General features: G+C 47.2%; 1 protein-coding gene and 1 long non-coding RNA gene across 2 annotated transcripts; one reads left to right on the top strand and one right to left on the bottom strand.

Moving 5' to 3' along the window:
* Positions 1-148: 148 nt before the first annotated feature.
* On the bottom strand, positions 149-1,246 carry LOC135911251 (uncharacterized). The gene is made up of 2 exons (XR_010567263.1): positions 1,146-1,246; positions 149-629 (listed from the first exon to the last, which is right to left on the bottom strand). It is a non-coding gene; the product is annotated as an uncharacterized lncRNA (long non-coding RNA).
* Positions 594-27,655, top strand: Coa7 (Cytochrome c oxidase assembly factor 7). Its single transcript, XM_065443442.2, has 3 exons — positions 594-825; positions 16,246-16,386; positions 26,104-27,655. Exons 1-3 carry the CDS (start codon positions 726-728, stop codon positions 26,544-26,546), a joined length of 684 nt encoding a protein of 227 aa, XP_065299514.1. The 5' UTR covers positions 594-725; the 3' UTR covers positions 26,547-27,655.
* Positions 27,656-27,685: the final 30 nt, after the last annotated feature.

The following is a 27,685-nucleotide window of genomic DNA, read 5'->3' as shown; positions in this document are numbered from 1 at the left end:
GCAGCCGCTGCAGTGTCGCGATCGTCCTAGGAGAGCTCGCGGCAACGCCAGCATCTTGGCGAAGTTAGCTGATCGTCTGCTTTCGGGCGCTTCCCACGGAGGCTTTTGTGAGACTCTGAAGGCAGGCGAGCCAGTTTTCTCCAATGCAAACACGTACTGCGCTTAAGCTAGCTGCTCAAGCGATGCAGAGAAAGTGCGTCGACGGGCTCCGCGGATTGCCGCGCGCTGCGTATTTATGCACGAATCGAGCAGCGCTTGCGACTTGGTTTCGAGCAGCTACGCGTAAACAATAAAAAACGACCAAGCCGTTCACCTTGACTTGACTTCCTAGAGCGATGACGAAGCCGATGCACGTGAGCAGCATGAACCGCGCTCATCTGCGTGCTACAAACCTCATTTCGCGTTGGATACGGTTGAGTTGGACATCTACAAAATACATGTAGCACTAAATGGAAGTTAAACTCGTTCTTTCATTAGAATAATTGCGTCTACGTTGTCGCTTCTACTCTGGAAATTTTCCATGCTCTCTGCTTCTGTGTTTGAACGTAACGTGGCGTCTGTGCTGTGGCATCATCTCTCTACATGGTAAAGGTTCCTAAACTTCCAGTTCCGTTCCATCTTTCGGCGTGCTGCAAAATAGAAAAAAAACCGTGTTATTTAGCAGACCGCACTACCTCGGTGAACAACTCTAGTTCTAGCGTCGGTTGTTTGAGAGCAACAGTTAAATGCCTTACGATTTCCAAAAGGAGGAAGATGTTAAAGAATTTCTGGAAAACTTGGGCATTGAGTATCGTTTCGAGTGCTTCAAGGAGAAGAAGCCGGACGGTGAGTGAATGCCGGTGTCCGTTGCTTGGTTCCTTCGAAGGACGTGAAGTCGCTGAAATTTGCCTGGACTGTGTATCGCAAAACGTAGTGGTAACAGGATTCCGGTCAGGCACTAAGACTCCGCATAGGTACATTGTTGGGCGTGCGTATTACCACGAACTTGGGTAACGCCATCGTGAACGCAGTCGCTCACATGCTGGGACGTGCATATTTCGCTAGTGATTGAAAAATATATTTTGCGTTTACCGCTACACTCTTCTTCCTCAATTTTTGCACAAAGATCGCATTCTGGAGCCCACGTCGTTTGCTGTTGCACTTGCCTGTTTTGAAAGGAAGTACAAAGTTGCTTTCGTTTGCGGAGATGCAAAAAGCTTCCCGCGACGGCGCAGGCATAAACTTGTGGCGCCCCCTGCCGGCAGCTGCAAAAATGGCCGTTTAGTGAGGGTTGGATGGATGAATGGATGGATGTTATGAGCGTCCCCTTTGGAACGAGGCAGTGGATTGCACCACCAAGCCCTTGCTATTATACTGCTTAATGTCCTACCTAGGTTAAACAAGAAAAAAAAAAACACTATGAACGCCCACAACCAAATTTTCTGATCCCCTATTGCGAAGCTTGCTTTTGTACATCTCCGTTTTTTGTCGTTTCACTACTTCCACCAATCTTCCAATCGCCTCTTACTAATCTCTACTGCGCACATGTTTACTTTTCCACTGCTGTCGCTGAATCCAAGGGCTTCAAGAAGGCTAGCTAGTGGTGCCTAAATCGACCGCTGGGCAGACGTCTTCACATTCTAAAAAAAAAAAAATGCTCCATCGTTTGCCTAGCTTTACCGCAGCAAGCTCATGCTTCTTCTTCCTTCTTACATAAGGCATCCCGATCTCGCTTCGAAAAGTAATGAGCTTTCCTTTGAGTTATCATTAATTGTTTCTTTCCTGATTTCGTTTTTTTCCTCTTAAGTAGTTACTCAAGGCTGCCGGTTTCACCCCCTCTACTTTTTGCAAGTGTCAGTTCAAACTCCAATGTGCAAAGAAAACATTTCCGTAGGCGTCACCGTTTCTCTTTTACGGCGGTGCGCATTCTACCTTTTGTTATTGCTATCATGCGGCGACGTTGAAAGAAACCCGGGTCCCGGAGACGACATTCTAAAGCAGCTTTTGAATAGAGATAAAGAGTAAGCTAAACGCTGTTGAACAGTATCAAGCTGATAATAAAAGGCAATGTGTGACCTTACCGCGCGCATGACTAAACTCGAATCGCAAATAACTAAGCTAGAGGAACTGCAGAATACTGTCAGGGAGTGCAAAGAAATGAGTGAATTGCAAGAAGCTAAGCTGGAATCCTTTGTTAACAAGGTACACGATCTCGAGAACCGGGGCAGAAGGAAAAAATTGCTTTTCTATGGGGTCCAAGACAACGAAGAACATGAAAAGTATCAAGTTTCTGAAAAACACGCTTTGGAAATCTGTCGGTCTACATTGGAATGTGACGCTGTAAACATTGAAAGAGCCCACCGCCTTGGGCAGTCCGGAAAAAACCGACCAATAATCGTCAAATTTACCACGTTCAAAGACAAGCAGGCTGTACTGGCAAATGCAAAAAAGTTCTAGGCAACAGAAATTAGCATATCGGAAGACTTTTCGGAAGGTGTGCGGAAAAAAAGGAAACAGCTGTGGGAGTACGCGAAGGAGCACCGAACAGAAGGCGATAAGGTAAACCTAAAGTACGACACACTATACTTAAACAAGACGAAGTATGTATGAGTCGCTCAAACAGGTTGTACGGTCTGCTTGACAGGCACGGCCACGGTACTCCGCTTTCACAATACTCGTAGTAAACTGCAGAAGTATTCGCAACAAATCCGACGACTTTTTCAGTCTTCTGGAAATTGCGAAGCCAACTGCAGTAATTGGAACCGAGTCGTGGCTGGACGGCGATATAGGTGATACCGAAGCATTTCCCGAAGGCTACGTCTGTTATAGGAAGGATCGCGGTCGTCGTGGAGGAGGCGTTTTTATTTTAATTCATGAGGCAGTCGACTCCCGGAAGCTGGACGTTGATGTTGGCCAAAATGAGTCAGTATGGGTTCAACTTAGGTTACAGAACGGGAAATCTCTTGCATTGTGTTCGTTTTATCGGCCACCTGGAAGCCCGGTTAAAGTGCTGAGTGACCTGTCTGACACCATGGAGACAATAGACGCCGATATCTCATTCGTAGGTGGTGACTTTAACTTACCTGAACTTGATTGGTCCCGACCAAGCATTACAGGTAACTTACGAAATGCGTCAAGTAAAGAAATGATAAGGATATGCCACTCCTTCGCATTATCTCAACTGGTGCTAGAGCCTACTCGAGGAAATAATATATTAGATTTGCTGTTCACTAACCTTCCCACGGTAGTGCACTCTGCAATGATAGTACCTGGAATAGGGGATCATAACGCTGTCGTTTGTAACATGCACCTCACATACGCTAAAATTGTTAACTGCGGCCAGCGACGCATATATGCTTTCAAAAAAGCCCGTACACTTGACATATGTCGAGCACTAGACGCATATTACGATGTTTTTGAAACCTTATCAGAATCTAATGACGTGCATGAACTGTGGCGCATATCTAAAAGCAAAATCTTTGAATTGCGGGAACGATACGTTCCATCGTGGCTGATGACGTCACGGCGTGGCAAAAGTAAGCCATGGTATACGAAGGAAGTGCGCAAAATCGCCAAGCGAAGGCAGTATGCTTACACTAGCTACAAAATGAACCAGTCGGCCACAAGAAAAGTTAAATTGCATCAGCTTACAAAAGAAATGAAAATTTCAGGGAAACAGGCCAAGGAAACGTTTTTCGGCTCTTTCCCCTCGCGAATTAAAAACCAGCCTAAAGTATTCTGAGAGCTTATCAAAACGAATGGAAAGGATGACTTATCAATTCCCCCCTTAGACGATGCTGGCATCGTTGTTCACGAAAATCTGGCCAAAGCAAAATGCTTCAACTCATTCTTTGCTTCGGTGTTCTCTGCACGTGGAAACAGCAGCAAAATGAATACGAATTTTGGCAAAATGGGTGGTGAACCAATCGAAGACATTTTGATTGATCAGAGGGGAATTGAACTGATACTAAAGCGGCTGGACGTTGGTAAGGCTTGCGGTCCTGATGGCTTACCTGTTGCATTACTATCATTACTATCATCGTGTGCTCACTCTGTCTCAAAATATCTTCGCGTTATTTTTGATAAATCATTACAAGAAAGTGCCTTACCTGATGATTGGAAATCTGCAAATGTTGTCCCTGTGCACAAGTCTGGACCCCGTAACAGTGTTTTCAATTATCGACCCATTTCATTGACATGTATTGTTTGAAAAGTGTTTGAACATATCCTTTTTACTAGCATTATAAACTGCTTAAACAGATATTCACTTCTAAGTCCTCAGCAACACGGATTTCGTACAGGTTTTTCCTGCGTTACCCAGCTAACAGAATACATGATATAGCAAGTGCATTGGATAACAGCTGCTCTGTCGATTCGGTTTTTGTCGAGTTTGAGAAAGCTTTTGATGTTGTTCCCCACGATTTATTAGTAGAGAAGTTATCATGGTATCATTTAAACACATCAGTTATTAGTTAATAAGGGGGTAGAAAATCGTCAAAAGCGTTCAGATGACATGGAGGTAATATCAGGAGTACCACAGGGATCCGTCCTGGGCCCTCTCCTATTTTTAATGTACATGAATGACATATGTGTTGACATTTCATCTCCTATACGTTTATTCGCAGATGATTGTGTGTTATATAGAGTTATTCATAATGAAAATGATTTTCTTGCCTTGCAAGAGGACGTGAACAAGGTAACGGATTGTAGCAAAAGTTGGGGCATGCGTATAAATTTGCAGAAAACTGTTCACCTGTCTTTTACAAAAAAACGTACTCCTCATCAACTTAAATACAAAATAAGCACTCAACAGCTGTCATCTGTATCCGACTTCAAATATCTTGGTGTTTTTTTTTGTTTTTTTTACCTGCAATCTGTCATGGCACCGACGTATTGAATACGTTTCAGCCAAGGCGTGTAGGGTACTAGGTTTCTTGCGACCAAATGCAAAACATTTTCCTTCGGAAACTAAGCAACTCCTGTATAATACGAATGTTAGACCTGTCCTCGATTATGCTTGCACTGTATGGGACCCTTGGCTAAAGGTTGACATACAAAAGTTAGAACGAGTTCGAAATTTAGCGGCTCGTTTTGTGGTCCGTAATTACTCTAGGCATTTCGGCGTATCACGTGCGAAAGAGAATCTTGGCTGGGAACTATTAGAGGAACGAAGAAAATCACTCAGGTTAAAGTTCTTTCATAACATATTTCATTCTAGAACTGGTATTGAATGCGATAAGTACATACTTAGGCCCGATTATGTATCTTTACGTCTAGATCATGTGAATAAGGTAAGAGAAATAAAATGCAAAACCGAAATGCTAAGAATGTCTTTTTTCCCCAGGACGATTTCGAACTGGAACAGGTTACCGCAGGACTCTGTAACAATTCTGTCTAATGATGAATTTTTTTCTTCCTTGTTATAACATGTTCATTTGGTGAATGAAGTTGTGCTTTCAGGACCAATGCTGTCTAACGCTGTATATTTCATTTTCTTCATTAAGATAACATATTCTGTTATTGCCTGAAGTTGTGTTTCGCAGGATGTATATGTTGTGCCGTAAATAATTTTGCATTTATTATGACATGACTTGTACTGTTTGTTGTATATACTATAAGACCCCCCACTGTTATGCCACACTGGCGCTGTGGGTTCTGTAATAAATAATAAATAAATAACTAATTAAATGGCAGGTTTCTTTTCCATTGCGGTCACCCATGAGATTATTTCAGCCTCTCTGACTTTCCGCTTGACGTTCTTTGTTGCTCTGTTGCCCACCCTACAGGCCGCATACTTGCTGGTAAGCTTCCTAGCTCTTTTCCTCCACTGTGAACAAATGTTTTTCCTGTACCGATACCTCAGCACTCTCCCAGCCCATTTACTTTCTTCCACATTCCTCAGTCATTCTTCACACTCAATTTTAGTGCGAGCTTCCCTCACTTCAAAACTATAGTCCAGCCCATATCACCCTGCACAGCTTCATTTGTAGTCTTCCCATGAGCGCCCAATGTTAGGCGTCCCACTGACCTTAGGTTGCCATGGAGTCCTGATTGGGCCCCTGATTTAAAGCAAACAACCGCATTTCCAACAGTAAGTCCTGGAACCATTACACCTTTCCACACACCCCGGAGCACCTCCTACCTATTGTATCCCCATAGCGCTCTTTGCTATGGCTGCATTTCGCTTCCCTTTTACCGTTATTTTTTCCTGTGCTTCTATATATCGGTCGCCTGCGTTTATCCATGTACCAATATATTTATATGCTTTTACCCGAGGTATTTACTGGCCCTGTAATGCCACTGTTTGTTCACTGTTTTCATTGAATATCATAACACCTGATTTTGTAACGCTATATTTCAAACCTAAATTCTCGCTTTCTTGTCCACAGATATTAGCCACACATTGCAAATCACTTTGCTTCTTAGCTAGCAACACAATGTGGTCCGCATAAAATAAACCTGGCAGTTGCTGCTCTACTAATGTACCCGCCTGTTATTATGAGAGTTTAAACCCTATATTCCTTGCTTCTCGCGCCTTCTCCATCCTCACCATGTACATCATAAACAACAGCGGGGATAAAGGGTACCCCTGCCTCAGTCCCTTGTTGAATGAACTTTCTCCTCACTCCTCATCCCTTCCCATTTAACGCAAACGGTATTTTCAAGGTAAATCTTTCTCAAAAGCTGTATACAATCGTTACCTAAGCCTTCCCCTTCCAGGATATCCCACAAAATGTTGCGGTAATTGTAATGCGGTAATTGCGGCTCCTGTAATGTCTGAAAAGGCCACATACAACGGTCTGCTTTCGATATTTCAATACACTGAGTAAGAACAAAGAAGTTGTCATCCAAACGCCTACCTATTCTGATGCGATTCGGCAGATCTTCCAAGATGTCATTATTCTCTGGCCTTGCCTGCAGCTTTGATTACCTGCATTGCTAAGCTGTGTGCTACCGATGTACTAGTCAACGGTCTATACGAGTGAATTCACCCGCCGTGCTTGCTCCGTGGCTATGGTGTTGGGCTGCTGAGCACGAGGTCGCGGGTCGAATCCCGGCCACGGCGGCCGCATTTCGATGGAGGCGGAAACACCCGTGTACTTAAATTTAGGTGCACGTGAAAGAACCCCAGGTGGTCAAAATTTCCGGAGTCCTCCACTACGGCGTGCCTCATAATCAGAAAGTGGTTTTGGCATGTAAAACCATAATTTTTTTTATACGAGTGAATTCTATCTTTGTCCCCCTTACCTTAATAAATTAAATTCATTCTACTTTGTCGCCAACTGTCTGCATGGTGTTTTATCTTTTAAAGTTTTTTCCACTGCTTTCAACAAAGCTTCTTTACTTTTTAGTCCTAGTTCGTTAATCAGCCTATGGAAACTCGTCTAGTTCTGTGGCTGTACGCTGAGGAATTCTTTTTCGGCCTTCTTCCAGTTCAAATTTGTCAGCACCAGCTCCTTTGCCATCTGGTTCTCTTTCATGCTCTTTTTTTTTTTGCTTCAAATACAACCTCGTCATTGCCTTGGAAAGATTCGGCTGTTATTTTTTGGATGTAATTTAATGCCGCTGTCCCTTCCAGATTCGTTGACATTTCTGCGACATGACGCCACCTTGCGGCCACGAGAAAAAGTTGAGGAAAGCAGACATTATTTCCGTGTTTTAAGTCTCTGCGCCTGCAAACCTGTGAAAAACACGAGGTAGCTTACATTAAGGATGTAGGATAGCATGTCTACGTTTTCTTGTGCTCAGACAACCTTCCTGTCGGCTTTCCAAGCGTGCTGCTAAGTCGCCATCATGTTTGGACAGGAAAGTAGCCTGCATCGTTTTTGACTTCGATGCTGTCTTTGCGAAGCTGTCTACTTTGACGTCTTCGTAAGAATTTTAACGAGGCTTAAGATGGCCGGTGTCCGCTTAGCCGTCTTTTTTGCCGTCTACGGCGAGTGTTTGAACACAGCCTAAGGTTGTGTTCCAATTGTGGCCAGCATCGGAGACAGTCTACGTAGACAGCTAAGGAGAACCGAGACAACTTCGAGGCCATGTAATGGAACGCGTTTCGAGCCGTCTGGAAGACGCATTGAAATGATCTCGACCGGGTGAGGCGGGTCTTCACCGCAAGAATCGGGAAACGACGACGAAGCCGGCCATCGTAATGATGAAAAAAAATGAATGATTGTGATCACTTCATTGGTACATGATGGTGAGTCTTATCCGAGTCTTGAGCGGTCCTTATTAACACAGGGGCAGAACGGCCTTAAATAACCTCTCTTTCTCTCATTGAATGAATCCACTGGCCAATCACAAACACCGAATCGTTCAACTCTATCGCCCATCACTGGTCTCCCGCGTGCTGATTGGGTACGTTGTGCACCGGTCTCCATCGTGCTTCTCGGATACGTTGTGCAGCGGTCTTAATTATGTCGCAACAGGGGGCAGCCACCTGCCGTCAATGTTTTGCCCCGGTCGTGCTCGATGAAGACCCTGGCATCGATAAGTGGCCACGTCGTGACGGTCGGGAGGGCTAGTTTGCTGTCTTGAAGCGAAGTGAATGATGAGGCGAGAACATCAACCTTGACAGCTGCATGTCGCTGGTGGGGCATCCCCTGCCACCAGATGTGGTAGTCGATGGCTTTTTGAAAAACTTAGGGATCACTTGGCAGGTCGACCATAACAGCCTGTCCGCCGCCACAGGAGGTCTTGAAGGGGTTGCAGTATTCAAGCACATCGAAGAGACCTGTAGACCTCATGCTTCTGCTTCGTTTCGCCGATAGTTCCAAGGCCTTTTGTTTTTGTGCTTTGCAGTTCTTTTTTTTCATCATCATTTTATTATATGAAACCAATACAACAAAACATGATTGGACCCATAGCCAGCTCGGCTAGTGAAAGGTTCAAATACAAGATATTCACTAAAGAAATGGCAGACATTCAAACTACATGTACAAAAAGACGTGAGATGCTACAATAGCGGTATTGCAAATATGTAAAGCGCATACATATTCTGAAAAACAACAAAAATATGTTTATGAATATACAAAACCAAACACAAAGGTATTTAGTCCCATAGTTCTGGACAGACAAGAAAAATGTTTTTCAATAAGGCCGAAAAATTATGTTTGAGTTTGATGTCCTCGGGAATCTCATTCCATACCTGAGCACCATTGTACTCTAATGACCTTTGACCGTAAGTGTTACGACAAGGCGGTAGGTTAAATTTATTATTAGCGGCGGCTCTTATTTCTCTCAGCGGCAATCTTAACAGTGTAAGATGAAATGGATCATTAGTTCTTATTACTGTATTTATAATTTGAACTATCTTTAGTTTGTATGCAACTGATACCGGTAATATTCGCAGTTCTTGAAAGAGTGGTTGACTAGGGTTGGTTGTCTTTGCAAAGGTTAAGATACGAACAGCACGTTTCTGCAAGCGTAAAACTAAATATGTTTTATAGGTACCGCCCCATGTCTCTAGGCAGTAACATAAATGGCTATGGACAAACGCGAAGTACAATATGCGTGAAATCGGTGCATGAAAACATTCCCTCGCCCTTAATAAAGTATGACAGCCATAAGCTAATTTAGAGCAAACATCTTTAATTTGTTGCTTCCAATGCATGTCCGATTCAAAGACTACACCCAAGTACTTGGTGTACCTTCTTGAAATAAACCACACCAAGCCCAAGGCACAACAGAAGAGCACACAATTAACCACAAGAACTGCCAAGTTCATACGTTCTTCATTTAAAGCCCTATCAGAATCGTACCTGCAGACCGTTCGAGATTCCTGAAAACTAACTACGGAGAAAACCAGACTTCAGTGCGTATTTCAACCAGCCTAATGCCTAACGTTTTTGTGTTTCTATTTCCGAGAAAGCCACGGTTATTGAGAGACTGAGAACGCATTGAAATGAAAACTAATAAGCTCTTGATAACTAACAAATAAAAAAATGCTTTGCGCTCTATTTACAAAGAAGAAGCTTATGGATGCGCACTCGATTGAATCGCTGTCTGAAGAGCTCTTCGCCGAAAGTAACAAAGGGCGCCAGACTTACGCTGCCCTCTGTCGTTGCCTGCCACTTCGTGTGCCTGCGGCTTGCTTTTTCGTCCCTCAAAAGGAGGCCGTAAACGCGGGAAGAATTTCCAGCCTTCTTTTTCCGTCACTTTCGCGGCGCATTCCACTGCAGTGACAGTCCGACTGGCCCGGTTCGTACACGAATCTCTCAGCCCGGTTGAACCTTACAACCGCACCCCTACTTGCAGGGACGCGTTCTGATTTGTTGTTAGGTGACGCCTCCGTTTACTCACCCGCCACACCAAGCCCTTTGAAGTTCTGCGTGATGGCCTGTTCTCTTGTCTTACGGGCTGCGGTGTGGTGACTCTCTATTCTTTGCTGAGCCGAATACTTGGCTCGCTTGATCTTGCGCTGTTGAACCAATTTTTGCCATGCCAGGCGGTCGCCTAATGCTCCTCTGAAGTTTCCGAACGTCGCGTTCCTGCCCTGCTGGAGCGCCCTGGCATTCTCCTCTCCTTTTGATGATTCCGGCAAGTCGTGCAAGTGTGGAGGTACGAGGGAGTTTTTCGGCGTCTCCTTGAACATCTTGGGGCTGTTTAAACTGGTCTCGTCTCCGCAAGGAACGTCCTTCGGGATCGTCCTTGTTCCTACCTTCGCGACGTAATTGCTGTCTCCTTCCGTCGCGATTCCTTTTTTAAATTCTTTCAGTAGGTCTAAAGCGCTTTCCGAATATGTTAGTGCCAAATTAGTCTCCAATTCCTCTGCTAGCCCTTGCTGCGGTATTCTCACTGACCCCGATGCCTCCTCGCTAGCGCCTTTTTCACTAATTTCACTAGTTATGTGCTGTGCTCCCTGAGCGTCTCTGTCACGAGCCATATTTTTTGGCTTCGTTGCCGTGATTTATCTCCTCCGCGATCTCTCGAGCCTTGGAACGCGGGAGAACTTGGACCATGTTGTCGCCAAAACTCAGGCCCTTTATCTTCAGCACCATTTCTGAGTTATTCGAAAATAAGTAGGGATAATGTTTCGACAGATTGGGCGATGCTGCTGCTTCAGTCAGCAATACTCCAAACGGCCCTTCAATCTTCACGCTGGCTATGGGTAAGCAAACGCTATTATTCTCGACTACCTGCCGGATCTACGCATATTCCCCGGTGAAATCCTCAGGTTTCACAAACGCTGGGTGGACAATGTCCATTGTCGCAGCTGAGTCCCTAAGTACTTTACACGGCATTCCATTCACTACGAGGTCCCGAAGGTAGGGTTCTAGAGGGCCAAGTTGTCATCAGCGCCTTTCACGAAAGAAAAACAAAACAATTCCAGGCTTCCGACAGCCGATCGCAATGTGTCCAGGCTCCTGGCAACGGAAACAGACGGCCAGTTTTCTAACCTCAAACGCTTTTTCTGTTTTTATTTCGTCTTTTACTGCGGTTTTATTCCCTCCTGAAGTATCAGGCTGCACGTCTTTTGACCCTCCTCCAGCTTTCTCGTGGTGAATGAGGCACCTGTTTTCGTCTTTGCTGAATTTAGTGAATGGCCTGACACGCGTTTTCTCGGATTCGCGACGTGCAGCGAATTCATCTGCTAGCACTGCAGCACGCTCCAAGTCCTTTTCGCCCGACCTATCTTCAATCCACAAGCGCATCTCTTCGCTCAAGGACCCATAGAACTATACTCCATGCAGATTAACTCAACAACCTTGTCGTGACAAGCGAACGCATCTTCCGCTTTTAGCCACTCAATTAAATTGACTTTCAGCTTGTAAGTGAAATCTTGAAAAGACTCGCCCGGCTTTCCAGCTGTCTCCCGGAAACGGCGGCGGAAAGCCTCCGCTGAGAGCCGATAGTTCCTCAGCAACGCAGCTTTTACTTTCTGACTGCCATCTGCGTAGTCTCTCGTTAGCCTTGCAATTATCTCGGTTGCTTCGCAAGAAAGAGCGGTCAGAATCTGTTGTGGCGAACTCTCTAGTGCCAAACCGTTTTTCTCGCAGGTTCGTTCAAAAGTAACGAGAAAAAATCCCATGTCATTGTTTACCTTGTACGACGGCGTGAGATCCCTTATTTTTACTCCTGCTTCACCTGAACGTCTTTCATTTATTGAGATGTTATTTGTCGATTGCATGGCCAGATCCCGCTGCACGTCTCGTTCTTTTAGCTTTAGTTCGTGAGCTCTCTGTTCCTCTCATTCCATTCCTTTTGCGTCTTGATCAGCTCTCTGCTGCTCTCGTTTCTCTTTCTACAGCGTCCCTTCGATCAGCTTTTTGCTTTTCTTCTGCAGCGTTCTGTTCAGCTTTCTCAGCTCGTTTCTCTGTCTCTTCCCATGCTTCTGAAATTTTGTCCTCAAGAGCCCCGCACTTCTCAAGCGCCTCAATAAGCTGCGGCTTTCTCTGACTTTTCCTGACCTCAATTCCCAGCTCTTGACATAGTAATGACAACTGTGGCTTTTTTCTGTTTGCCTAAATCCATGGTACATCCCGAACGAGGACTTTCTTACTCTGCTGTGACGTGAGGAAGCTTTAAACAGGAGCCTGCACGCACAGAAACTAAATTGCCGTTTCAGAAAACACACTAGCTAAAATTTTGCAAATTCTCAAAGAAAGTCAAGCGCTGACCATTCTGCTGAAGCCAGGATGAAGGGCGGAGTGTACCATCGCTGCCACTAGTTGATATTGTTACGTGTAGAAAGACACAGACGCAAGAGGCTACTTACAGGCTATTTACACTGGACTGCAGTCAGCAGAGCGCCAGGCCGACATTCGCTCTCGCCACGGGCACAGACCCCCTTCGTCGTCGTTCTTGCGGCGGCTCGTCTCTTGGGTATCTCCCGATAATATCTTAATAATATGATCTCGACCGGGTGAGGTGCATGGGTCTTCACAGCAAGAATTAGGACACGACGACGAAGCTGGGCATCGTGATGATGAAAAAAAATAAATAAAAACGATTGTATTCACTTCATTGGTACGTGGTGGTGACTCTTACCCGAGTGTCGAGCGGTCCTGATTAACACGGGGGCCAGGACGGCCGTGAAAAAAACGGAAGACACTTTGTCGAGACTAAAGTGGGAAACAGCGGAAGCCTGACACCATTGCCAATGGCGATTTGTTGTGTCAGAAACACCACGGAGGCACACAACTCGTACACTGTTATGTGAATGCTTGTTTCTTTATTAAATGCCTGCAACTTCGTTTACGCCTATGTCTATCGTTTCGATGTCTTCTGAGTCCATCATTTCAAAGCTGTCATCTGGGAGGATGTCAGCTTGCAACTCGTGGCCGATGAACTCCTTGTGCTTTAGTGGGTCCACATCCAGGATGGCTTCTTTATGGTCACTGAAGTGCACAGATATGTAGTGAAGGTTGGTCACACCACTGCAAGTGCTGAAGACGAGGTCTAGACCCCGCTGGCCCGTCGCGTCTCTAGACACCGTTGGCCTGTCGCGTCCCAGGAGTCGCTTCAAACGCAATGCCTCTCTTGCGTTGGCCCGTCGCGTCCCTGGACTTTGTGGTGTCGGACGCGCCTCGACGCCCTGATGCATGCCACGTATACGCTCAGCCCCCCTTGAGTGCCGCTTGCGTTCAGCGGCTGCCGCACGTCGCGTGTTCGGAGACACTGGTTTGGCGAGACATCCTTCCCACACGATACCGCAAAGTAAACTGCCGCCACCGCCGCCGCCACACCACACCCAAGCAGACGGTCGCCACGCGCGCCTCGCGACAGTGACGTCAGGCCACACAGCGCCCAATCGGGAGGCACACACCTGCGCCTATAGCGACAGTGACGTCACGACACAGAGGAGACCAATCAGGAGGCCGGAAAGCTGGGACAGTTCCTGCTAACGGCAGATAACCTTGACAATGAGCCATTAAAGGCTTCCGCCTTAATAACCCCTCTGTCCCTCGTTGAGGGAATCCACTGGCCAATCACAAACGCCGAGCCGTTCACCACCTCTATCGCCCCTCACTGGTCTTCCACGTGCGGCTCGGGTACGTTGTGCAGCGTTCTTCATCGTGCTCCTCGGACACGTTGCGCACCTGTCTTCATTGTGTCACAACAGGCGGTACCCACCTGCCGTCGATGCTATATTTCAGTTGGTAGTCAGTGCACCGTCTTGTGTCATCTTGTTTTTGTCCCATTTCTCGCGTTGCTTGCTTCCAACAAGAATTGGTAGGCTCCCAAAACCACGCCTCGTGGGGGCGCTCGCGGAATTCTCCAGGGAAGTCGAAAAGTTTGGCTTGGTCGAACTGATTCCCGGATTCCGATGTGCGTTTCTATGACGTCAGGTAGAACTTTTAACCATGCGGCGTCGGAAGAGCACGAAACACGTTTAAAGTCGATACGCATTTTAAATGGTTTTCGACCAGCATCGAAGTCGCCGAAGCTCACGAGCAGGATAGCAGAGTTCCAGTTGCGTCCTTAGCAGTCATCTGTGACCGGCAGTCTAGACGCTCCAGAGCCAGCCGATTCCCCTAGTAGAATTGTGAGGCTGTGAATATCCACGTGGCCTCTAATCTTGGAGTTCGTCTGAACGGCATGATACCAAGGCGCACGTGGCCGCACGGTTTCCGCGGTGCCTATGGCACCACGAGTACTGGTATTTTAAATATGTAGCTGATTTTACGGCGCGTTCGATAACCATCCGTCATCGTCGTTGTCTGTTTCTGGCAATCTGCGTTGATTACTGTGTGTACAGTCTTTCATAATAAATATTAATATATATTATATGTTTAGGTGATGCTTTTAACTCCAGGGGTCCTATGGCATATTGTGTCATCTGCAACGAAAACACCACTATAGCTCCTCCAGTCTAGCATTTTTTTCTGCTCCGAAAGCACCTAGGCTGCTCCAAAGTGGCATTTAATTATTGTGCTCCGAAATCTTCTCCAAAAGATCAAATGTCGTTTCTCTCTTAAAGTGGGAGTGGTTCATCGTCATATCGATGCGGCTGGGTAGTTCATTCTAGTTTTTGGCTGTAAGTTGAAAAAAGGAGTGCTCAAAAGCTTCCATATGGATAAGCTGGGGATAAATACCATTTGAGAGCCAGCGGCGAGAAATGCGATGAGCTGGTCGGATGAAGTTGTTACCCGCTACGGGAAGATAAAAGAATTTATGACAAAGGCAGAGTCGTACTATCTTACGGCAAAAGGGTAAGTGTGAAATACTTAATTGATTTTTCAATGATATTTGCTGGCGTTACAGCTGTAATTACAAAGGAGGAGTATATAGTAGTCGCCCGATTTCGGACTGAATCAAGTCTGCTGGATAGGTTAGCCTAGTGGGGATATATCCGAGTAGTTCCTAGCGTGCTTCAACTCTGTAGCGATGCGTAGCCGTCTAGATATTGGACCCAGCCACAGCCGAACGTGCTAGCTGCTCCCAGAGCAATTGTACTAGCCGCGGGATCGAGTTTCCTTTGGGTCAAGTTCGCGCTCTCTCAGCTCGAAGGTGGTAGCGCTTCGGCGCGCTCTGAGCTGGAGCACGGCACAACGAGGCGAATGTGTTCTGGGCGCTCCGTTTCGACCAGCCGAATGTAAACCGTACCGAGAGAACGTTCGGAACTGATCACTTGAGTGTACCAGTAGGTTCAAATTGGCTGAGGAATTTAAGCCAGTCTCCGTGGCCGCCACCAAATTTTTGAGGTCAGGCTTCGGCAGCTTCGTTCGTGCGCGGTGGATAGAGCTTCCGAAAGAGATACTTGTGGTTAATGATTTCAGCGCAAACGCTTTTGCCTCTCCCTTTATTTGCGAATCGCGTCGCGCAACCGTCACTGGCACATCTGTTAACTGTCTGATTCTTGCCTAATAGGTGCCACTTCTCGCCTCGCACTCGTTAGTGTTCTATAGCGCAGCAGCCAAGCGTGACTGTATAGTCCGCCAAGACTCATCCTTACAGGCATGGAACTGGGGAGCATCTCTCTCTCTCTCTCTCTCTCTCTCTCTCTCTCTCTCTTTGCACTAAGCGCAAGCTCCCGAGCCCGATCTAGGGAGTCTCGACGTCTTCCTCGCCAAGTGCGCACTGAAGCACTCTACGTTCACGTAGAGTGCCTCAGTGTCCAGCATAACTTTCGCCTCATGTCAAGGGTACTTCGTAAGCAACGCCAGTTGAACGCAGCTCGCACACTGCCTGGCGTTCTTCTAGCGGCCTTTATGGGCCTGTCATCGTCGCCCGATATTCGATGGCTTAACTGATCTGTCGAGCTACGTGCTGTGGAGCGCGGACCTCGCTACTTCGGTCTGCTCATGGTTGTCCTTGCTGACGCAGGTTGTCATCGCCTGGGCGACTACCTAGAGGCGATCAAGAAAGACTACGTGCGTGCCTGCAACGTCTACAAGAACAACTGCGACGACAACAACCATGGCAAGAGCTGCTTAAAGTACGCCAACTACAGGCTCGTTGGCAGAGGTAAGTGCGCCCTCTGCACCGCGTATGAGGAGAATGGAAGAAAAGGAAACTCGATGACGATTTCTAGTGGCGTCCCCGTTAAGACGGTGCGGCGACAAATAGTTGCACGCATGCGTAGCCCGTGCCGCAGTCCAGCATTTTGCTTATGCCTGTGTTGTTTGTCGTCATCGAAACATCTATCTCTAATTCGCAAAGTTATCTATTTGCTTAAAACGGCTCAGCTTCATGCGCATTTTTTTTTCAAATACTCTAAAAGTATTCTAAAAGATTATCTCAACTGCTCGCCAGTTAATGCTTCTATTTGCTTTGAAACCCGGCGCTTCAGGAAGGTAGGCGTTACTTACGGGTGTCGCTGAGTGAATACGTTCGCTTTCCATTAGGATGTGCTGAGGGGTCGCCGGACTTTAGCTGGAGCAGACACACGCGTCACCCTATTGCGAATGTTTGCTTACTCTATGCGGTTGCCTTTTAGGCCGCCACAGCGGATTTCATATTTCGTAGAGGCACTACGCTCGCTTTCACATACAGCGTACGGCGCACGGCGACTGTGTTATCGCCCTTGGACTTTATACGAAGCACCACAGCGATGCCAACGGGAACGACGACTGCGGAAATTCGCCTGGAGTCTCCGTATAATTGCTGTCGCAATAACAGCCCTATAATATTGGAAACAGCGCGAGAAAAAAAAAAAGTGGCGACAGACCATGCGGTAAACTCAAACGAACGCGAAACTGGACGCTATTTCTCAACGTTAGGAGCCCCCATAGAAGTCGTCTTTCCCTCTTGCTAGCTTAGGGTGCACCGTTCGTCTATTCTGTTTTACTAGTGAATTTACAGTGATGATAATGATTTATTGGCATCCCCTTTGAAACAGGATTGGTGACAAATTTTCTCCTAGCTCGCTCGATTTTCTCAGGTAGCCTGTGCATGTTTTACATTCCAGTATATTTGTATACGTCTCCTTAATCTTGTTATTTTTTTCTTCCTCGAAACGTACCTATCGTGTAGCACTGCCTATGCTTGTAGCGGATCCGGTTATGTCTATCTCATCCTTCGTTTTTCTTCGACCAATACTCTAACAGTATAATGCTTATCCCGACTGCTGACCGGTTGATGTTTGTGTCCCTTTGAATCCAAGCGCATCTCGGGGATGTACATTACCTACGGGTCTGACTGGGTGAATCCCTCGGCTCTTATATGCGCGGTACTCAAAACCACTCGGCGCGGAGATGGTAAGTCGGCGGATCGGTACCGTGACCGTGTGCAGCACACGGCACATTGCAGAGTACGCACCCTCTGCGCCGGGAGGCTGTGCCGCCAGGTGGTGCTCTCTGCGAACAAGGAACCTCGGCTCCTTTTCGCTGCACCTGCTGGCAAAGGTGAGCATCCCATGGCAATGGTTGCCGTGACAACAGTGGTAACATTGATGATAGCCCAAAAGGCCTCTATAGGTGCGATCCCCACTAAATTTTTGTTGATTTGGGCTCCTGCTAGCTGGCCTCCAACTTTGAGCGTGTTAAACACGACGTAAGTGGTAATAATTCCGAATTACTGGCTAGAAGTAGCTGCGGAAAACGTTGAGAGACAGAAAAAGAGCAATGTGGATCACAGAAAAATTATGCAGATCCCACGAGCTGTGGGAATCGATGTAAGAGAAGCTTTCCGTGCTGAATGCTTTGATTGACAAATAATTAGCGCTGATGTGGACGGCGAAAGCTTAATTTCTTCGACGTTTAGGCTAACACGAGAGTGGTGAGTTGATGTTAAACGTTACCCTGCGTGTACCACTGCTGTTTGCTTGAGGCGTTGTTGTGCGCCATATTTTATAACTTCTGATAGAGTTGAGCGTTGTCACTTCCTCACATGGCACATTGCATTATGGCAGAAGTATTAAACTTGAATTGGGTTATGGGGCCGTACGTTCCAAAACCACACTCGGATTATGAGGCAAGTGGTAGTGGCGGACTGCGGAATAATTTTGACACCGTGATGTCCTTTAACGTGTCCCAAAATCTAAGTACACGCGCGTTTTCTATTCCGCCCCCGTCGAAATGCGGCTACCGTAATTGGGATCGAATCCACGACCTGTAGCAATGTCATAGCCGCAAGGCTAACGCGGCGGCCACAGAAGTATTGATTTGACGGTCGACCGCTTCCGTAGTGTCTCCTCTACCTTGCGGTATGCTTCAATTAATGTGGCCCTGCTTCTGCACGCCCTGCGTAAGTTGCCCGCTTGACATATTTGCATGGCGTTTATTTTTCAGCAATAGCAGCAACCTACTGTACCGTATCTTGAACTTAAGCTTGTCCTGTTTCCCCGCAACCGCTGTCGTATAGTAGTGGGGTTTCCTTGTCTTCTCACGTCACCTCCCCCTTCTCTTATGTTGGAACTGCCTCTTCTCACTCTCCTTCTTCTCCTCTCTACTGTTCTATCTGCGTCCCCTCTGCCCTCGCACGTTATTAGAACGGGAAGTGCTGCACTTTCTGCAATGCTTCTGAGACCAGTCACGGATAATTACAGCTGTCAAGCAGCTAATGTGGCGACGACGAGGGAGCTCCAGAGGGCATTGTGCACATTCCACGTGGTGGGGTAAAAACGAGTTTCTCCCGTCGCCTTTTCTCTCTTACTTGCGCTATCATCCATACACCGTTTTTTCATGGGCGCCACCATGGATGGATGGATGTTATGATCGAGCGTCCCCTTTGGAACGGGGCGGTGGGTTGCGCCATTAAGCTCTTGCTATTATACTGCCTAATGTCCTACCTAGGTTAAACAATAAAAAAGAAAGGAAAGAACACTATGAACTTCCACAACCAAATTTTCTGATGCCCTTATTCGAACTATGCTTTTGTACGTCTCCGTTTTTTGTCGTTTCCCTACTTTTCTTGCACCAATCCTCCAATCTCCTTTTACTAATCTCTGTTAGGGACATGTTTACTTTTCCACTGCTCTCGCTGAACCCAAGGGCTTCGAGGAGTTCAGTGGCGCCTAAACCGACTGCTCGGCAGATATCTTCACATTATAATAAAATATGCGCCATCGTTTCCCTAGTTTCACCGCAGCAAGCACATGCTTCTTCTTCCTTCTTATATCTCGCTTTATAGGTGCGTGTTCTAAGGCATCCCGATCTCGCTTCGAAAAGTAATGAGCTTTCCTTTGAGTTATCATAAACTGCTTCATTCCTGATTTCGTTTTTTCCTCTTAAGTAGCTACTCATGGCAGGTTTCTTTTCCATTGCCGCCACCCATGAGATAATTTCAGCCTCTCTGACTTTCCGCTTCACGTTCTTTGTTGCTGTGTTACTCACCCTACAAGCCGCATACTTGCTGGTAAGCTTTCTTGTTCTTTTCCTCCACTGTGAATCACTGTTTTTTCTGTACAGATACTTCAACACTCTCCCAGCCCATTTACTTTTTTCCATATTCCTCAGTCGTTCTTCATACTCAATTTTACTGCGAGCTTCCCTCACTTCAAAACTAGTTCAGGCCATATCACCCTGCACAGCTTCATTTGTAGTCTTCCCGTGAGCGCCCAATGCGAGGCGACCCACTGACTTTTGGTTCCCATCGAGTCCTGATCGTACCCCTGATTTGAAGCAAACAACCGCATTTCCAAGAGTAAGTCCTGGAACCATTACACCTTTCCACATACCTCGGAGCACCTACTACCTATTGTATCCCCATAGCGCTCTGTGCTTCATTATGGCTGCATTTCTCTTCCCCTTCACTGTTATTGTTTTTTCCAGTGTTTCCATATATCTATTGCCTTCGTTTATCCATATGCCAAGATATTTATGTTCTGTTACCCGAGGTATTTCCTGGCCCTGTATCTCCACTGTCTGTTCACTGTTTTCATTGAATACCATAACACCTGATTTTCTAGCCCGAAATTTCAAACCTAAATTGCCTTCCTGCCCACAGATATTAGCCAGACGTTGCAAATCACTTTTCTTGTTAGCTAGCAACACAATGTCGTCCGCATAAAATAAACCTGGGAGCTGCTGCTCTATTACTGCACCCGCCTGTTTGTATGAGAGAGTAAACCCGATATTACTTCCTTCTAGTGCCCTCTCCACCCTCACCATGTACATCATAAACAGCGGTATAGATAAAGGGCACCCCTGCCTCAGTCCCTTGTTGATATGAACTTTCTCCTCGCTCCTCATCCCTTCCCATTCAACGCAAACGGCATTTTCTAGATAACTATATTCAAAAGCTGTAGCAATCGTCACCTGAGCCTTCCCCACTTCCAGAATATCCCACAATATGTTGCGGTCTACGTTGTCATAGGCTCCTGTGATGTCTAAGGAGGCCACACATAACGGTCTGCTTTCTACCTTTGATATTTCTATACACTGAGCAAGAACAAATAAGTTATCATTTAAACGCCTACCTGTTCTGAAGCCATTCTGAAGTTCTCCCAAAATGCCATTATTCTCTGCCCATCCTTGAAGCTTTAATTTGACTCCCTGCATTGCTAGCCTGTATATTACTTATGTAATGGTCAACGGTCTGTACAAGTGAATTCTATCTTGCTCCCCCTTAACTTTATAAATTAAATTCATTCTACTTTGTCGCCAACTGTCTGGTATTTTTCTATATTTTAAAGTTTTTTCCACTGCTTTCACCAGAGCTTCCTTGCTTTTAACTTAACTTACTTTTAAACGTTACGATCTATAAACTATGCGAAGTCATATTGCGGCGTTAGCCCGTCTTTTATTTCTTTTTCAAGAAGACCACAACCGACTTTTTTGTCGGTTATGTTCGTTCCGTTCTCTACGACACACTCACGCGCATTACGGAAATATTGTCCTCAAAAATAGCCATCCAATTCTTATTATGCGATCACCCATATATTATGGCTTTACATGCCAAAAACCAGTGCTGAAGCACACAGCTTATATATGTATCGTGCTGGTTCACCAACCGCAGCGATCGCTGTATTGAGCAGTGTCATCGGCCTTATGCAGGAAAGCTAGCGTAGACATATAGTGATTTCAAGCCTGCTAGACTTGAAATGCGTGAGAACGATGCCGGTGTAACACAATTATTTGACAGCGCCTGCCGCTTAGATGTTTCGTGGTTGCCTTTGGTTGGGCGTACACGAGCGTGCGCACTTAAGTTTTATGTTTTAGACCCTACGCCAAGTGATCAGATAGTGAGCAGATTTACCATTTCATATTGGCAATACACAGACACGAGTTTTCTTAGTTGAATTGAAACCGATGTACGCAAAATAGTTCACAACACACACGCACACACCGCGGCTGATGAACGGACATTGCGTAAATTTCACAAAGTACGATCTAAAACATCTCGAAATCCTTCCGCAGCACGCGACATCAATACTTTCAAGCAGCACCGCGCCGGATCACACAAACCAGGACGAAAGGAGAGGAGGAAAGGCTCGCCGCGCGCCCTTTTGCTCCTCGCCCGATGAAAAGGTCTGAACCACCCCCCTAACGCGGTGTGCGCAGCAGCAGCAGTGGGAAAGTCGAAGGAAGAGGCAAGAAAGCTTCGCTTTAAAAACTGGGGCATAGTTTTTATTCTACGCAACATTAAGAGGAAAAATTGAGCTGGGCAGGCCGCGTGATACGTAGGACAGATGACCCGTCGTCTGTTAGGGTTACAGAATGGACCCCAAGGGGTGGCAAGCGCAGTGGGAGACTGCAGATAATTTAGGCGGTGCGGGGAAATTAGAACATTTTCATGCGCAACTTGGAACCAGCTAGATAGACTGGGGTAATTGGTGATCGCTGGGTGGGGTTTTCGTCCCTCAAGGGGCATAAGAATAACATGATGATGGTCATGATGATGAATGACCACTTTGTAGGTGGGTAGGTCTGTAGGTTACTAGACCATCTTGTTTTGGAGCTCTTCAATTAAAACAGATGTAATTGGAGGTCGCTGGCAGAGGCCTTTCATCCTGAAGTGGGCATAAGCAGGCTGATGCTGCTGATGACGTGCCCGGCGGCGGGATTTGAACTGGAGTGCCTGTCAAGAGGCAAATAATGTTTTTCATTAAAAACACATCCGATTCACACGCTCCAATGGGTGTATTTGAACTAAGGTCCCCGAACGCAGCAGCCTCGTGCCAGCGTTACGCCTCAGCCATTAGTATGCAGACGCACGGATGTCACGAGACTGTAAAAGCCTTGCAATAGCTTTCGGACGGTTGGCGCGGGCATCACGCCGCATAATGAGTTCCTTCCCTGGCGTATGCCACCATTCGTGGTGTCATTTCACCGCCTTCGGGATCGGCCAATTTTGGCCAGTGCAGATTTCGTAGCGGAGCAGGCTGTGACGTCTTACCTCCGCAGTACATTAATTGGATTACTCGTCGTGCCATGGTCGTCGCTTAGCCGTCCTCTTGCCGTTGTCGTCACACACAGGGTTGCGTGACACGCATAGTTGCCGTATACGGAGATACTAGTGACACGCACACGACCCTGTACGGACAAGTTGCGTCATCTGGTAACGCTTCGTAGAACTCCAACCGACGCTGCATAAACAGCTGCCTTCGAAGTTATTTGGCATGTAACATCTTTTCGCGTTCACTTGTATATTCTCTTTTCGCTTCAGTGTAATAATTCTTGTTTCCCGAATATTTTAGGTACGAAAGTATTAATGTACATCCGGTGTTCCACAGGGCAGCGTGCTAGGCACTTCACGTTTTCAAATTTATATTAATGACCTGCCTTCTAACATTTCCTCCTGCATCGTATACTGCATCGTATACCGCACGATTGAAAGTCATCATGGCCACCTCATCCTCCAGAAGAAACTTGACTTTGTTTATGCTGGTGTGGTAAACTGGTTTATCACGCTGAACTCGACTAATTGCAAAAAAATTTTCTTGTAAACAATCACTTTATACCTTCACGTATTCTATAAACAACGTTTCACGGCCCCGTGCAGTGCCATATTCGTACTTAGGCTTGCATCTTACATCCGACTTTTGATCGAAATTACATATCGAACACATATGCTAAACCGTCACAGACACTGGGTTACTTACGTCGAAATTTGTGTCATTGCTCAGCTAATACACGCAAAGTGGCATATTTAACCTTCGCCCACAGCTTGAATTGGCTTCGTCCATCTGGTCGCCTCATCAAGAGCATTTAACTTCAGTGCTGGAAGCCGTACAAAATTCAGCCGCTCGATTAATTTCATGTAAATATAACCGCCAATCCAGTATAACCAAAATTAAGCTGGAAATTACACTCCAGACGTTAAGCAAACGTCGTTCTGTTGCTCTCTTATGCTTACGTCACACTGATCTCGGGGCCGTGCGGATGTTGGGAGAGATGGAGTCGGGAGACGCAGGCGAGCACAGCAAACAGACTTTACTAATAACAAACCCAAAATAAAACACTCGAAAAGGAAAAGTCAGAACTCAATTGGCAAAAAATAAAAATCCACGCTTGCTTATGCCTTATCCTCGCCTACGTGCGTCCTTAGCGCGTTTCGCGTGAAAGTCCGGCAACCCTGGCCTATGGCTGCACGCTAACAAAAAGGAACGCTCTTACAAGGTTCGGCTGTCGCACGTATCTCCAAGTCCGATGTGCGTCAGCTCTCGGTCCCAGTCGGTGCTCCTGCCGACTTGCAAGCTTTGTTGTCGTGGTATCGACCGGCCAGCTCCTCCGTTTCGGGTGTCGCTGCCCCGAGCTATGTCGGTGACGTGGTACTATGGGCTTCCGGGTTAGGCCTACCGCCGCTACCTCTCCGAGTGCCGACGAAAAGCCCCGGGGACTATCGTCCGTGCTGGTCTGCCGAAGAAGGGGGATCCAGTTCCTGGAGTGCCCGGCAGCGCCGTGGGAGGCTGTAGCAGGTCCAGGGAGCCTCGCTCGAACGTCGCCGAGGTCGACGTCCACACCCTGGGTCGCCAGGGTCACGGGCCTGTCCGAGCCTCCATGGCTCCCGTCGCCAGTGCGAAGCTGGCGCTGCAACCTTCTTGGCCCATAGCCACGTCGATAATCCCAGCTCAGCGCCGCTTCTCTCCCGATCACACCTGGGTCACGCGCCTCGAGTGCTCGTGCCGTTCGGACGGATCGGTGCACATCGTCCTCTTCTTTTCTTCTTGTGCCCCATGCCTCTTACATATGACAGCTTAATACACAAATGTATTCACAGCGTAACGCCATCCCCACTGCCACTTGACAAACCATTAGGTATATCTAGGCACCTTTATAATCACCTCAGCATCAAACGCATATTTGGTAAAACTACACCTTTCAATTCTTCGGCCTTTCCACAAGCCATCGCACTCTGGAACGATCTTCCAGGTACCATTGTTTCAATCAGTAACCGGGAACGTTTCCGCAAGCATTTGTGTGCACATTTTACGGAGACTGTTTAATGATGCGTTTTTTTTTCTCTGCTTACTGTTACTTTTCTTAGTTCTTGTTCATACTGATCGCGAATTTTGTTGTATAATCCCCCATCACTCAATGCTCCGACTGGAAGCTGTTCTGTACGTATAAATAGTAATAAAATTAGCAGTGGCTTAGCTCGGCTATGTCATGATATACGTAGCGAAAGCGAAGGCATAGCATAGTTAGCCTTGGTTAATCTTGATTGTAAGTCCAGGTTAGTCTGGTTGTCTAGCTTTGTTGCGGCGTTTAGCCAGTCGTTCGGTGCGCTGTTCGTCTGTTTTCTGCGTGATTCGTTTCCCCTTCATCTCGTTCCGATGTCGATTCCAGGCCTCCTCCTGCTTATCAGAATTGTCGCCGTCCATACTGCCGCCTCAACTGTGGTTGCGAGGCACGCGAGCCCTCCTTTTCAATCCTCCGACATGTTATCAGGCATGCGACGCAGCTGGCGAAGCGAGCGGAGGCGGGCGAAGCGAGCGGAGGCGAGCGCAACGACGAGGAACGCGTGTGACGTCATACCAAACGGCAGCGGGGGAAAGGCGCGGCGCTGCGCAGTGGCGGAACATAAAGCGGAACACCTGTGGCACGGTGCTACTAGTGGCGCATGCGCAGTAGTGACTAGGAAGAGAACGAGAGAGAAATATCCGCGGCGAGGCGCGCATTGTGACGTCATGTGCCTCCTCGGAGCACCACCACGGCGAAATTGCAAGTTGGCGGCCAGTAAAGCTTTCGCTTTAATACGCTCGACGCAGTGACGTAGCGGCTATGGTGTCGGGCTGCTAAGCACGAGGTCGCGGGATCAAATCCTGGCCACAGAGGCCGCATTTCGATGCAGGTGACATGCTGAAACGTCCGTGTACCGTGCATTAGGTGCACGTTAGAGAAGCTCACGTGGTAATTACTAATCCGGAGTCCCCCACTAAGGCGCGCTTCATAATCATATCGTAGTTTTGGCACGTAAAGTCCTAAATTTTAACCTGCTAAAAATTTACCTCACGTACATACTTCTCGCGCTTACAGCTACTATATTTTTGGGCACTTCTAACTGTTTTATGGAATTGTAACACTGGTCATTGTGTCATTTTAGGGATGAATGGAGCTTGGGGGTGGAGGGCTGCAGGCGCCCTGCACAGATTTCTTTTTTGTTTTGCCTCTTCAACGACCCCAGGCGCCTATATATATATATATATATATATATATATATATATATATATATATATATATATATATATATATATATATATATATATTCTGGTTGGCTGCAATGAATTTCAGCAGCTTACGCATCAGAATGATAGGCAACACGAAGATGTGCCTAACTGTTTCCCCTTGGTTTTTGCAGGCAGCACGATGGACAAGGCCGAGGCGCACCGCTACTACCGGCGTGGTTGCGAAGCCGGCAACGGCAAGGCGTGCTTCGGCGTCGGTCTCGGCCTCACCGCCCCGGACGGCGGCGTGGCGCAGGACGTGACCGAGGGCCTGGCCTTCCTCTCCAGGGCGTGCGACATGGGCGCGGCCGACGGCTGCTACTTCGCCAGTTCGCTGTACATCACCGGAAGAGAGGGTCTGCCGCGCGACCTGCGTCGCGCCTTCCAGTTCGCCGTGCGCGCCTGCCAGCTGAACTGCATGGAGGCCTGCTCCAACGTGGCCCTCATGTACGCCAGGGGACAGGGGGTCGAGAAGGACGACGCCGAGGCTAAGCGATACCGAGCCATCGTGGCCGATCACAACGAGCAGCTGAAGAGGAACAGGGGCATCGAGATGGAGCAGGGCATCAGGAACTGACCGTGACTGTGGAGAAAGCATTGCGTTACGAAGCGCCTAGAGGAGCTTTCTGCTAGAATCACCGTAGTGAACTCTGGCGCTACGATCGTTCGGCCACCTCGGGAAAGATGATTAGTACGTGAATTTGCGTGATCTTCGTGCTTGTGGCTTCATATATACGTTCTTTTGGCTTTGTTCGCTATGCTTTATCGGCCTTAATTGACCAAAATACTGAAACAATCATATTTTGTTAAGCGCAGAACGCGACATAACTCGGCACGCTTGCGTAATCACTGCGCATTGTGGCACTTATGTTGCAAAAGCTTGTTGAAAATGACTATTCTTCAAACTAACGAAGCCGTTTGAAGCCATGCGGTCGAAATTTAGGCAAATGTATACGCTAATCTTAATTGCCGTTCTAGCTCAACTGTCATGCCTGGAGCACCCGTAAACACTAGTGGCGCTAGCAATTAAGCAAGCTCACCGTGAAGCCATTCTTTTCACTTTTTCCTTCGCAGTATCCGCCCAACGTCCGACCTCTGAAGGTCAGCGAATTGACCAAAAATGTTCAGTTCCCGGTGGCTATTACTCGAGGCGCACTTCTTCGGTTGACCTGGCGTACTCGCTCTTCCTCCAGTGTGGGAGCACTGAAATCTACCGCGTGCTCTAGCGTGTCGATCACGTGTTTGGTCGATGCGATTGGCATCCCTCGAGTTGCGCAATGCTCCCCCTTTCTTTCCTGCATGGCTGCAACGTAGCCGCGGAAATGAAGAACGGCGGCTTATACGAGTCGCGGCGTCATATAAGGTCAGTTCTCTCACGGAGCGAAATGTTCGCCGAGAAGGGATGAGTTACGAGAGGCTGCTGCGGTCGTGTACTCAGTGTCAACACAAACAAAATAAAATGGCTAAGAAAACAGGCAGAACAGTCGTGCAGACATGAAATATCAACAATTTCCTTTCTTTAGCGCTGGCGGCCCGGTAGTTCCAAGTTACGAACGGCATGCGCGTTACCAGCATGACAGAGCATTCTAGGCAGGAAAGTAGCGAGCGTAGCGTTTTCAAGAAAGCAAACGCGATCACGACAGATAACGATTATTGTTGTGTGGCAAATAAACACCCCAAAGCGTGTACGTTTGTCTAATGGTATCTTCGACTGGT

Source organism: Dermacentor albipictus, chromosome 9 (assembly GCF_038994185.2).
Source record: "Dermacentor albipictus isolate Rhodes 1998 colony chromosome 9, USDA_Dalb.pri_finalv2, whole genome shotgun sequence".
Classification (NCBI taxonomy): Eukaryota; Metazoa; Arthropoda; class Arachnida; order Ixodida; family Ixodidae; genus Dermacentor; species Dermacentor albipictus.
The sequence above is the reverse complement of the archived record's forward strand: the minus strand, read 5'-3'. Positions and strand labels throughout refer to the sequence as shown.

Coding starts and splice junctions, on each gene's coding strand:
- Coa7 (XM_065443442.2), top strand. CDS start 726: ATGCCTTACGATTTCCAAAAGGAGGAAGATGTTAAAGAATTTCTGGAA. Junction 826..16,245: donor CAAGGAGAAGAAGCCGGACG/GTGAGTGAATGC, acceptor TTGCTGACGCAG/GTTGTCATCGCCTGGGCGAC. Junction 16,387..26,103: donor CTACAGGCTCGTTGGCAGAG/GTAAGTGCGCCC, acceptor TGGTTTTTGCAG/GCAGCACGATGGACAAGGCC.